The 12,556-nt window shown below is 40.4% G+C and overlaps 1 protein-coding gene across 1 annotated transcript in view; it reads right to left on the bottom strand.

Moving 5' to 3' along the window:
- Window positions 1-10,627, bottom strand: part of LOC101474604 (integrin alpha-5) — a 51,565-nt gene extending 40,938 nt beyond the window's left edge. The window contains exons 1-4 of the mRNA XM_004559917.2: window positions 10,243-10,627; window positions 2,569-2,693; window positions 616-716; window positions 6-129 (exon numbers count right to left, since the gene is read on the bottom strand). Of these exons, the coding sequence (XP_004559974.1) occupies window positions 6-129; window positions 616-716; window positions 2,569-2,693; window positions 10,243-10,442 (550 nt within the window). The 5' untranslated portion in view covers window positions 10,443-10,627. The remainder of the gene's footprint in view (window positions 1-5; window positions 130-615; window positions 717-2,568; window positions 2,694-10,242) is intronic.
- Between the last annotated feature and the right edge of the window lie 1,929 nt (window positions 10,628-12,556).

Raw genomic sequence — 12,556 nt, forward strand, 5'->3', positions numbered from 1 at the left:
CTTACCTGTTCGGCATGGTGCAAACTCCACAAATCTTTTGAGGTTGTCTACAGCGAGGTAGCAGGTTCCTGTAACATCGGAGAAGGGTATGTCGTGTTCAGTCCTCCAGTAGTATCTGGGAGCACAAGCCTGGAGACCAGAGAAAGAAGACTCAATAAAAAAATGTAAACTTTACTCTTAAACTTCCTTACAGTTGTTAAGCTACTAGTGCATCGAGTGTGTAACGAGACAAAAATCTGTTAAGACTCTGGACTTGCTGCCTACAGTAAGAAACTTCAATGGCCAAGTCATAGTATAGCATAAGCTGACTAGTCACTTAGCCAAACCAAATCGCCAAACAAACCAAGACGATTGTGAAGAAGTAGAAAAAAAGAGTCACTTGGCTTGTCCTGAGGTTTTGCTCCTGGTCTCTTAAGCTATTGAGTTAGCTGTTGTGTTAAAATGCAATGATAAAGTGTGCTGACCAAGCTTTACTGTTGGGTGTGAGAATGTGTTTCCGAAACCCCATATTAAAGAATTACTGACAACAAAGTCTGCACTATATGTTAACAGCTTTTCAATTAAACAAATATGCCACAGGTCACTTCAGCAATCTAGCCAATGAGCTATTCTTACCAGGACGCTGCTACCATGGGCACGCACAGTAGCTCCGAACCACTGATGAGACTTGAACTCAACCTGAGTGTTCACGTCATTTATATAAAAATACCGGTCACCTGTGAAAACACAGAAGAAAACCCAAAAGATTTATAGTCACCACACAGTTTGGTTCTCAGAAAGCAGGACTAGAAGGAAACTTCAGTGATGTCAGGAGTTGCTATTTGAACTCTGATCACCGTGTTGTGTTTGACTTTTGTGCTGTCTGGGCTTCATTTGAGAGAGTTCCCCACATGTTCTTGGCTTTTTACATGGATATTTTATGGCCTTCTTCCCGGGGTCTGCAGTCTTAATCCATCCTCCATGCTATGGCAGACATCAAACAGCTCAAAAGGACTTGGACCTTGTTGTTACTGTAACCCAAACGGTCGTATTTGATTGTCAAGATGTGTTTTAAGAAGAGGCCCTGGCAATACTAAGGCACCGATGAGGAAAGGTTTGGTGGAGTGTAAGGAGAATGTGCCAAAGAGTTTTAATCTTGCAACTTCAGCAACATTACACCTCCAGATTTTTTGCTTTTTCAGGGACATTCTGTTAAAATAATTAATTTGGGAAACTAAGACAGTTTTCCAAGTTCAACTGCTTTTCCTGGTCCACAAAACTTGACTCAGCTGAGCCAAGTTGCCTTTATGTCCTTTGGAGCACAGTTAAAACAAGAACCACTTCACTAAGTGGCAAATAAAAGTTGTAGAGATTTGCTATCGGACAATTTCTTGCACACGCATGCTTTTTGTCTCACACGCATAAAAAGGAACATTCAGGATCCCTGATCGCTTAACAAACCCTAACGCCTTCTGCATGCCTGAATGAGAACACTTGTCTTCAGTCCCTGTTTAAGCACTCAAATAATGTAAATTATACTTATAATGTGGCTTTAACTGTAACCTTAACCGTGGTGATTTTCTTGATATATGTTCCTGCTGTCTCTACTAGAGTGGTGACATTAAACTCTCCTGGCTGCAGTTCAGTGTGCCTGTTTGGTTAATGGAGTCTGGCCTACGTCCTCCAACACACCATTAATCCTGAGGCCTGAAATGGGAAAAGCGAGACTACTGAATGTAAATGTATGTGGTGTGCGACTGTAAGCGTGGTTTTAAGTGTTTTCTAATACACTATATCAAGTTTCCGAGACCATTTGTGTTTGTAAACATCTTGCGAGTGTATATTTATGTGCGCAGAGTTTGCACAGCCACATTTCTCGGTCTGTGCAAACCACAATTTGATATCAGCACGCAGTCGGTCGTGATAAGTTACACCCTCTGATCCTCAAACGGTGGTCCTTATCGTTTCCTGCATTTCTGATGGAGGTGATTGTTTTCCTGGCAGGGCCGGGGGAAGGCCGGGTCCTCTGGGGTCCTTGTCCCCGTAATGACTCTGCGCTAATTAAAGAGCACTCACAACACTGGGCCCCGAGTCGAGGAGAAAAATCAAAGCTCTGTGAAAACACTGCAAACGCAGCTCATTGCCCAAAATGGAAACCTTAGAGAGGGGTGGGGTTGAGGAAAGACTCAGTCACCATTAAAACTCAGGAAAGACATCAAAGGCTAGTTTCAATCAAAACACATGGCCCCTAGATCGGGCGATGGAAGATGGCAGGGAGCCGCACTCCTGACCTCAAGGTCAAGCACAGCGGCGCTTAACTGGGGGAAGCTACCCATAGCTTCTCTCAGCCACTTTAATGGCGAGGTAAAGACAGCTGTGCGTTTACTACACATTCTGTTTCAACTATTTCACGGTACCTTTGGGGAAAGTGACATTTTAATACTGTGGAACAATATGACCTACGAGCCACTGCTGTGATTATGATGTAGGGAGAATCGTCTCCCTTGGATTTTAAATATTGAGCATGATTTTTATCTGTGCCAGTGCAAAGAAGACAACCGTTAATTTAGATTTAACGAGACACCCTACCTTGCTTGTCAAAGCTGATAATGGTGCAGTTATTTTGGCTCCACGGGCACATGTACACAGCTCCTCCTTCAGTGACGTTGGGCTGGCTGGTGTTGGCTTTCGGGGCACCGATCAAAATGTTGATGCTAGAGCAGCAGAAAAGAAAATATGACCAATTTCTGTACAGAAGCGTAATTCCAAAACTATATCTACATACATTTTTTGGTGATCTCAAGACAGTAAGAAAGTCATGAACCCTTCCTGGCTGTAGCTTCTAGACATGAACACAGAAATTATCCTTTCACTTGAGCAAGAAATCAAATATGTCCATTTCCCCAAATGCTGCACAATTCCTTTAATCAGAACTCAAATGATGACAAAGAGGAAACCAGACTCTGACAGTCTGTACTGCCGGCTATGAAAACACAGCCATAAAGATTTGAGAAGTTAGATCACATTGTTTTGTTTATAGAAGTTTGTAAAGTTCAGCACAACTGTTTCATAGAGGTATGTTAAGAACATTTAAAGAGCAATTTGTAGCTATTACCTCAGCATTCCCACCGATCCCTGCCATTACCAGTTACTTTTACACCAGATGTTAGATACAGTTACAGGACGTTGTCTGGCACTGCTAAACATAAATCTACAGACAACACCAAGACTTATAGTCATTTATCCTGCCCTCCATTTTAATGCTCTGACCCCAATCTGAATCCTAACTTTAACTCCAGGCCAAGGAAATAAAGATATGCAATTTTTTTTTCTCCCAAGTCTTTGCAACCAGGGGTGAAATTAACTGATATACATAAAAAAATGTAAATTTTTTTCCCAAATAAGTCCAGTTTGCCTCCAAAATTAGTAGTTTCGCCTTCTACACATTAGTCCCCATCACTGAAGGTTCACTTTATACCCCTCTGTGGTTTCTATTGGCAAACTTAAAAGGCAGTTTTTTCTGCACCTGCAATCTGCTTTGCAACCCACTTTAACCCAACTCTTCCTTTCATCCTGTGTCTGACTTAATGTCATGTATGTTGTCTGCTAAAAGCTCAGAGTGCTGCATAAGTCCCAGTCCAGCTTTGTCTATTCTGGGCTGCAGTCTTGTTTTGCTCTGCCCACCTCCAGCTTCATGTTCTCACATGAAAGGTAGAAAAAAATCCCAGAACAGAGCCTTTTTCTCCAAATATAAATTGGACCTTGGACCTATCCTGGTTATAGTTAAATTTCTGTTCTTATATTTTGTCCTACGTAGGTGACTGTGACCTGTTTGGAAATTATAGACTCAAAGTGTTGCGATGACAACACGTTGGTCCCAGAGTATTGTAGCTCTTTTTCACTTTAATGAATGGCAATCATCTTTCTCAAAGCCTTGTTTAGGTATGGTTTTAGCCTTTGATTTGTTTAGAAAGACAAAGACGTGGTCATTTGCTTTTTTGTCTTACAATGACGAGAAGCTATTTATGCAAATACAGTAACTCAGTGTTTTCACTTAGCGCACAACCATGTGGCAGCTCCTTTAGGTTAAAGAGATATAGATTTCTATCTCTCAGTTATTACTTTCGTGCTGAACGTACTTTTGCTTTGTAGCTAGAAAATTAAACAAACATTGGTGGAAAAAATGGGAGAGTAGACAAGAAGTATCCTGAGATGGTTGTGCATATTTTCATGATATACTCTGGAAATCAACAAAGCAATAACACACATTAATGTGACCTATCAAAAGCTGTTCTAAACATTTGCTTGCATGGATATAGATAAATATCATGCAAATATATACCTACACCTGTTATTCATGCAGCCTTGCTAAAAAAAAAAAAACCCAGAGCCAATGGCACAGCTTAAGACAGTGGTGACTGATGACATTAGCAGATATCAGACAGACTCTGTACTCTCCCCATCCCCCAAAATGTCTTAGGAATATTTACACGGCTGGATGAGCTTTCCTTATAAACCATTCACTCCACAGCCACTAAGGAGTGCAGAGTACAGGCTTTCAGTGGCTCACTTTTTCAAATCAGTATATAACTTTTATTCACTCTCTGAGGTGACTAAAAACACTAGAGCTACAAATCCTGAACAATAGGATGTTTATCAGTAGAATGACACTATTGAGCCCCAAAATTACAGGATTCCTTTCCTTGAACTCATGTTCAACAGGAACAGCTGCGAACAGGAAAGAAGCTCAGGAGCAGTACAACGTATAATTTTTAGTGAAAGATTTATGACCTCCATTGAATTTACTCACAGTCACATTATTCCAAAATAGGTTGTGTCCTAATGGTGGCATATTTATACACAAAATTATATTTATTTGTGTAGTTTCACCACATCGGGTCTGTAAAATGATCCAAACAAAGAACTGGTAGAACTGCTCATGACCTACAGGCCTATTGATCCCGTGATAGGGATCAGTACTGTCTGTAAACACAACCTGATTAGCATGGTTGGGAACTGCTGACGTGCATCACAGTGCTGTCACTGTTCAGATTTTTTAAGATTTTATCAGGGTTCTTATAATAAACAGGATATGGTGTTTACATGAACTGGACCCCCATACCAAAAATCTGCTGTATTTGGTTAACATGTAAATATACTCACTGAACTCACACATCTGCGTGTGGCCCAGAATTCCCTGAAATACTGCTCCCTTAGTGTCTTTACACTTGTGACCATGAGATCATTACTGAACCTCTATGAGTAATCAGAGCAAAAGGCAAGTGTAATAACCGAATCTCCAAAACTGCACCAAAGTAGTGGAAAAAAAGAATATTTTGGTGGCGGTAATAGACTACAGGAAGTTATAAATCTTGGTATTCTAAACGTCTGTAAGAAATTTCATTTCAACACTGCAGACTGTAGCCTAGATGTAGCCACATTACATTGGTTATTAGTTTTCCTTAAAAAGCCTCAATACAGCATTTTGTTCACCAACACGTACGTTTTTCTGGAGCCAGTTTTCAGCTGCTGATATAGATATCTGCTAATCAGTGTTAAGTAACAAACCAATACAGTGTTAGAAATTCCCTCATGACCTCTGAAGCACTGCGTACTGTAATACTGGAAGGACCATTAGAAATGAAAAAGAATCAATTTATTATGCAGTATTTATGAACAGGGAAACTATCCAAACAAATTGTAAACCGGCTTTATAATAACGTTTAGTTGTGTGTTTTAACAAGCAAGACAAAAGCAAAACAGTCCACTACAGTATCTCACTAAGATGAACACATATAATTAGTATGTAATATATAATTTTTTATACATCCTTCAGTCCATGAATAGCCATATAGTCAGTGACACCTTAAAGGCAATCGCACATAAAGCATCTTAGGTGTTAGGCAGCTTTATTGTTCTCTAGATCCTCCTGGTGTCGAAAACTTTACAGTCATGGCAAAAAGAAAGTACATGCTGTGTCTGTTCTAAGATTTTATATATCAAGACATAATCAGAAATGATCAGTGTCATAACATTAGGCAAATATTACCTGACACATGCCATATTACACTGTGTCAGTATTTGCAAAATAGCTGTATGTAAAAAACTAAGGACACCCCATGTTTCAGTAGCTTGGAGACCCACTTTTGGCAGCAATAACTTGAAGTAATAAATAATTGTTTGCTGTATGATTTCATTGGTCTCATATTGTGGACCTGCTCTTCTTTACAACACAGTTTCAGTTCACTGAAGTTTGCATCACACCATTTCAGGGTCACTGCAAAAAATACTGATTTGCTTTTTAAACCATTAAGTTAAACACTTGCTGCTTTGTTTAGGAGCATTGTTACATTGCACGATCAAAATTGGGTCAAGCTTTAGCTGTTAGACCGACGGCCTCATATTTCACTCGTGAATGCTTTGGTATACTGAGCGGTTCATGGTTGAGTCCAGCTGCTGTAGCTGCAAAACAAGCCAAGATCATCACGCCTCCACCACCGTGCTTGTAGTTGGCATGGTGTGCATGTTTGTGCTGATATGCTGTGTTTGGTTTTCTCCAAATATACACTCCACTCAATTCAATTTTATTTATATAGCGCCAAATCACAACAAAGGTCGCCTCAAGGCGCTTTATATAGAGAATGTTAGAAGAACACTGTTAAAGAAGCCTTGTGGTTGCCATGTTCTTTTTGGGGGAAAGGGGGCTTTCTCCTGGCAACCCTGCCCAACAACCCATACTTGTTCATTCTTTTTCTAATGTTACTGTCATTAACTTTGACATTTAACATGCTAACTGATGCCTGTAGTGAGTGAGCTCAACTTTGTGAATAATCTTCCGCACTGTAGAATAACGAACTACAAATGGTTTGGAAAATACCTTATAACCCTTCCCATTTATCTCTAAGATTAGTGCTGATGTCTTTTTTCCTTAGCAACATGTTAACACCTGAATGCTCCGGCACAGCAAACTGCCAAACCTTCTGCTGCATAATTCCTGTTAAATAAATAATGACCTGATATGTGATATGCCATGTTTTGTACTTCTGTCACATTCCAGGTAGGACAGAATTCTTTCAGCACATGAGAAGGATTTAACTGTTTGTCTACAGCTCCGAAAGCTGTAGTAAACATTAGATGACTTTGTTCTCCAAACCAAGTCACTCGTCTGCATATTCCTAGCCTAATTAAGAAATGCTCCAAACCTCTCTAATTTTTGCATAGTTTTGATTTCCTCAAAAAGCCACAAGACTGTCATCCCAAAATGCTTCTCATTACTAAGTGAATACATGCACTGTCCTAACAGAAAACCTAACGTATAATTATTCACCACAGCACCTGATATGAGCTAGAGAAAGCTTCCCAAGGCTCCCAACAGACAGACAGCGAAGCAACTGCCAGAATGCATGACAGCCTGCAGAAACTATCCCATCAGCAGAATGAAAATTCAGCAGTTGCATCCCTTTCCTGTGTTGTTTACTCATCGCAACAAGCACTAGATTCACAGGAAGACATTCAGCTGCATTTCTCTGCTGTCAGTACGCTTGAATTCGGTGGAAGACAAAATGTGGTATTGTTCAGCATAGGCAGAAAAAAAAGATGTGTGTAAACCAACATCTCAGGAACCACTCCACAATATTCCCTCTGACTGCCACAAGCTTAGTTGAGCAAACTCACGTAATCTTAACCGACCTCCTTAAATGAAAATATCTACATTCATTAAACCAACATTGACTTTAGTCTGTGAGCCCCCAGGGATGACAATGGTGTAAGTGAACTCCAGCAAAAGTAGCTTTACATTTGACTTCCAATGGCTGCCAGCTACCAGCTGCTCTCCGGTGTGGTAACATAAAGCAGATTAAACCTGCAGCAAAACTGAACTACAACCCTGTCATCATCGAGGCTTGCAAACATAAAGTGCTTTTAGGTGATGTAACATATCTTCCAGAGGCTGTCAGCAGCTGTGAACAGCTGGCTAAAACAGGGCGTTTTGACTGGACAAACCAACATGGATTTGTTTGTCTCCAGGGAAAAATAGAAAAATGTGGTTGAGAACTTTGAGGGTATTTGTTTCTGTCAGCTTGTTAGCAGTTCAGTTGTAACTGGTAAACTACCAGCACTAGAAGACTGTGTAGGGGGGTAATGCAGTACAATTTACTGTTAGTTGTAGATAATCAAGGTCGCTCCATCCGCCCTCTATAACACTAACTGCTGACTCTGTTGCAGCACTGACTGAACAGCTTTATCGCTGTCTTGATGCACCCTAGTCAATCTGAGAACTGACTGTGAACGGTCACAAGGGCAACAAGATCGCAGGTTCATTGAACAAAGTTGCATTCATTTTGGTCCTGCCCTGTCTCTTTCTCTAGTGTGACTCTAGCATTCATCTGATGTACTGACCAGAGACAGCACAATATAAAAGATGGATATAATCACTATGACGTCACCCACAGTTTGTGATGTTCCATTTTGAAGGCTGGATATGAGTCGGTTTGTTTGTTTTATCATTTTTGTTGTTTAGAAATCAGATGTGACACATAAGGGGCGGGCCTGGCTTGGAAACCACATGTTCATTCGCTTGTCAATCACAATATGTCAGCAAATGAGCATCTGCTGAAATATTTTCCTTTCTAAAATTTGGAATAACCAAAATTTTCAAAATGATTGGCTGAGACCATAAACTGAGCAGGGAAGTGTTATACAGAGGACCAAGTTTGTTTGTTTGTTTGTACTGTTTGTACTGTGACGCGGTTTTGTTTAGAGCCATTGACAGAACATTGTACAAAAGACTAAGTATTGGTGATTTATACATCTGGCTACACTGACCTCCACAAACAGTACAGTTCATGACTCAGTAGTACATTAATGTAAAATAAATACTTTTCTGAAAGAAAAAAACTTTAAACAAATCCATAAATTACTGCTGCTCACTTAAAAATATATATGAAGGAGGAGGGGAGGACGTAGCTCAATAGGTAGAGCATTCGCCCCATGATTGGAAGGTCAGGGGCTCAAATCCACCAAAGAGCTACCCTGAGGTAGCCCTGAGCAAGGCACCATCCCTACACACTGCTCCCCAGGCGCTGGATTGGTGGCTGCCCACTGCCAGAAAGTAATTTCCCTACAGGGGATTAATAAAGTATACAAAAAAAAGAACAAGGCTTTTTTATGTGATATTTCCATACCAGCTATAAAACATAGCAGTTTAGCCAAACCTGATCACAGTTTGTTGTGTGACAATTTAAAACACACGTGTACACGACATCGCTATAACAGCAGATTGTAACATTTTCTATTTGGCTTATGTTGTTTAAAGAAAAGTAGTTTTTTCTTTTCTATTTACAGCTACTGTGGATTCAAACTGGGAAAACCAGGTTTTTCTTTTCTAGCACTACACTGAATATGTTTTCACTGACTGAGTCCCTGAAGTATTGCAGTCTACTATAAACGTTTTAGTTTTTCATGGCACTGGCCTCTCAAACAAATCTGATGCAGAACTGTAACTAAGGCTGGTTTTGCTTGATAAACTTCACACATTCTTCAAAATCACTGTGTGTGCTTTTTCCACTAGTGCCCAGAAGAGAGGAGATATAGGTGATGCTAAAGGCTGTCTGTAGGGGAAGGTTTGATCTTTAACTTCATCTCACCTGGCAGTTCCTCATCTGTCAGTAAAGAACATCGGGAAACCCTTAATGCCCCTTCAGTCTTCATTCAGAATAAGACTTGCATTTTTCTTACTTTGCTGTAGGTTAACCCCCTGCTCCCTCAATCACACACAGACACACACTTGTGTGTCTGTTTCCAATCAGAGTTCGGCCTATATCCAGTGTGTGTGTGTGTGTGTGTGTGTGTGTGTGGTGGAGGGGGAGAGAGATGTATGTGTATATGCATGTGAGCTTCATTTCATACATTTCCCCCCAGCCCATGCTGTTTAAACCTTTAAAGAGCTGGGACAATGGCCAATAACACAAGTAAACACACATTTAGGCTGTGATCCAAACACAGAGATGCGTTTTTAAAATCTAAAATCTGTTTCTCATGTCAGGATTGGTGGCTCTACCAGAAAATACTGCTCTGTGTCTCAGGGTGATGTTATAGGGGCGCCAAAAGAGAAGTGGGTTACTGCGTAAAGTAACCACAAGGACAAGATTTTAATCTTACACTAGAAATAAAAAGAAACTTTACAAACTGTAAGGAGAGCCGGAAAACTTCCCCTCGCTGACCTGGAGAAAGAATCCAGCTCTGTGGCCGTTCCTGGCACTTTACCTGGATGAGTTCTTGAAAAATTCCACAGAATAGCCGAAGTAACTCCCCGGGGGTCCAGTGAAGACGACGCGGTTCTCCGTGTCCAAGTTAAAAGCGGCGCCAAGCTGAAACCAAAGCACCACTACAGGTAGAGCCAGCACGGCGCACTCACAACATTTTCCCCAAGACCGGGTAGGTGAAAGTCCAGGAACGGTACCCATCTCTTGTGCTGCGCGTCTCTTCTTTCATTGAACAGCCGCAGCGCCGCAAACGCATCATGCGTGCTGTTCCTTCCGCGGGACGCCTTTGGAGTCGTAATCATAAACTGGTGTCCTGAATATCCTCTCCTTCAGATGCAACAGGTCCGGTGTAGAGTCCCACAGTGAACGATGAACTGTAAAGGAAGAGGGTCAGAGTGAGAGGGAGGGGAAGAGTGCGGCCAGATATGGGGGTGGAGTTTTTAAATATTACCAGACAGTCTGGTTCCCAAAGAAAAAAAATGCTGTAAAAAGCTAAAAGGCACGAAATCTGAAATATCACAGCAGAACTTCAAGTGTGGGCTAAAGCTCTTTACCTCAAGGCACCGAAGAGAGAAGTGGTTATTTCAGCATTGCACATTGTAAATAAACAGGCCACTACTGTAAGTTACAGTGACTCCAAGCTGCAGTATCAAAACTGTATTTCACTTCTACAGCAAGAGAAGATGTATTTTTGCAGTACAATAATCATACTATAAAAACTTTGCATTTTACAATACTGTAATTCAGTAAATTTGTTTTTTAATTTGATGCACATAAATATATATTAACATTTCCACTATATTATTATATAGACAAACAAAACTGCAACACATTTTAGCTAAATGCATATAAATGCTAAATGCAGTCATTTTATTAACGTTTGGATTAATGTTAGCTGAACTTTTTATTTATTCAAATGTAGCCCTGTTAAATCAATTAAACTCTCTTGTTGCCTCATTTCGATTTACATGTCAATGCTTATCTTAAACCAGAGGATTGCACAGGGTTAGAATTAGGACTATGGCTCTTACCAAAGATGGTTTAGACCTCGTAGTTAGATGCAGAAAGATGCCGTGGATTCAAAAATGACAGTAAAGTGCTGTATTTAGAGTGTGACTTACTAGAAGAAATGTGTACAGTACAAAGTACAGTTAATATCTGTAATGTATACATAAATGTAAGGTTTCAGCATTCAGTGTATCCCATTCATCCATTCACTTCTGCTTATCCATTCAGCATTACAGGAGGCTGGAGCCTATCCCAGCTGTCATAGCAGGAGAAGCAGGGTACAACCTGGGCAGGTCACCAGGCTAACACAGGACAGTTGGCAACCACTTGCTGTAACTTTTACGGCTCCCCAACTGTTAAATATTTTACATTTAGCATAATAAGACTATTCTCTAAATGTCATTCCAATCATGTAACAGGATTTGTGACTTGGCAACAAGTTTGGAAGTCTAGCTTTTGCGAAGAGTTCATGATTGAACGATTAGGGAAAAGTGAATCCCATTACTTAACAGAAAGGAGGAAATTTAAAATGGAAACATAGACATCAGGTAGTGAAGAGCGGGGTTTTAAGCTTCTTCTTTTTTTATTGCTGCTGCAGTGGAAAATAAGACTATGTGACGTCTAAGAGTAAGCCAACAACTGACATTTACTTGTCAGACATCTAAAGTTCTTATGAAGGTTCCAGATTTACCTTCATGTTTTTGCAAGAGTCGACTCCTTTATGCAGTGCTACCAAATCACAGCTGATGCACTTCCAAATTTTACATTAGGTTTCAGCAGAAATACATTCCCAACGCTGCTACACTAATAAATAAAAGAACCGAACGTCGGTATAAAGCTCTGTATTGCTGAAAGGAGCTGCAGATTGACGTGACAGTTCACTGGAACATTGTTACTTTGTTTTCATATTGTCATTTAACACCTCATCATTGTACCAACACTGATTATAGCTGCTCTTAGCATTTACAAAGATCTTCCTGGAAAACATACAAAGAAGAAATTAACTCTTTTATCTTTGTTCTTGCTGTTTTCTACACACTCATCCGTGTGTAGAAAAGAGGCTGTATGTTTTCAAAGTCAGACTTACTGTCAGAGTTGTGCTTTTCCTCTACCATGCAGACATGTCAAGGCAATTCGGCATGACTAAACTGGGAAAGCCCACAGAGTTCCACCTTCAGCTCAGTCTCTCGTCACTCTGCTGGGAATAAACTTTCTGCTATCATTGCAGACGTGCAGGCGAGTATACACTGTGTGATTATTAGTCTCCTTTGGTCATGGTTATGTGTATGTAAATGTGCAGCCTATAG

This window comes from Maylandia zebra, linkage group LG5 (assembly GCF_041146795.1).
Source record: "Maylandia zebra isolate NMK-2024a linkage group LG5, Mzebra_GT3a, whole genome shotgun sequence".
NCBI classification, from domain to species: Eukaryota; Metazoa; Chordata; class Actinopteri; order Cichliformes; family Cichlidae; genus Maylandia; species Maylandia zebra.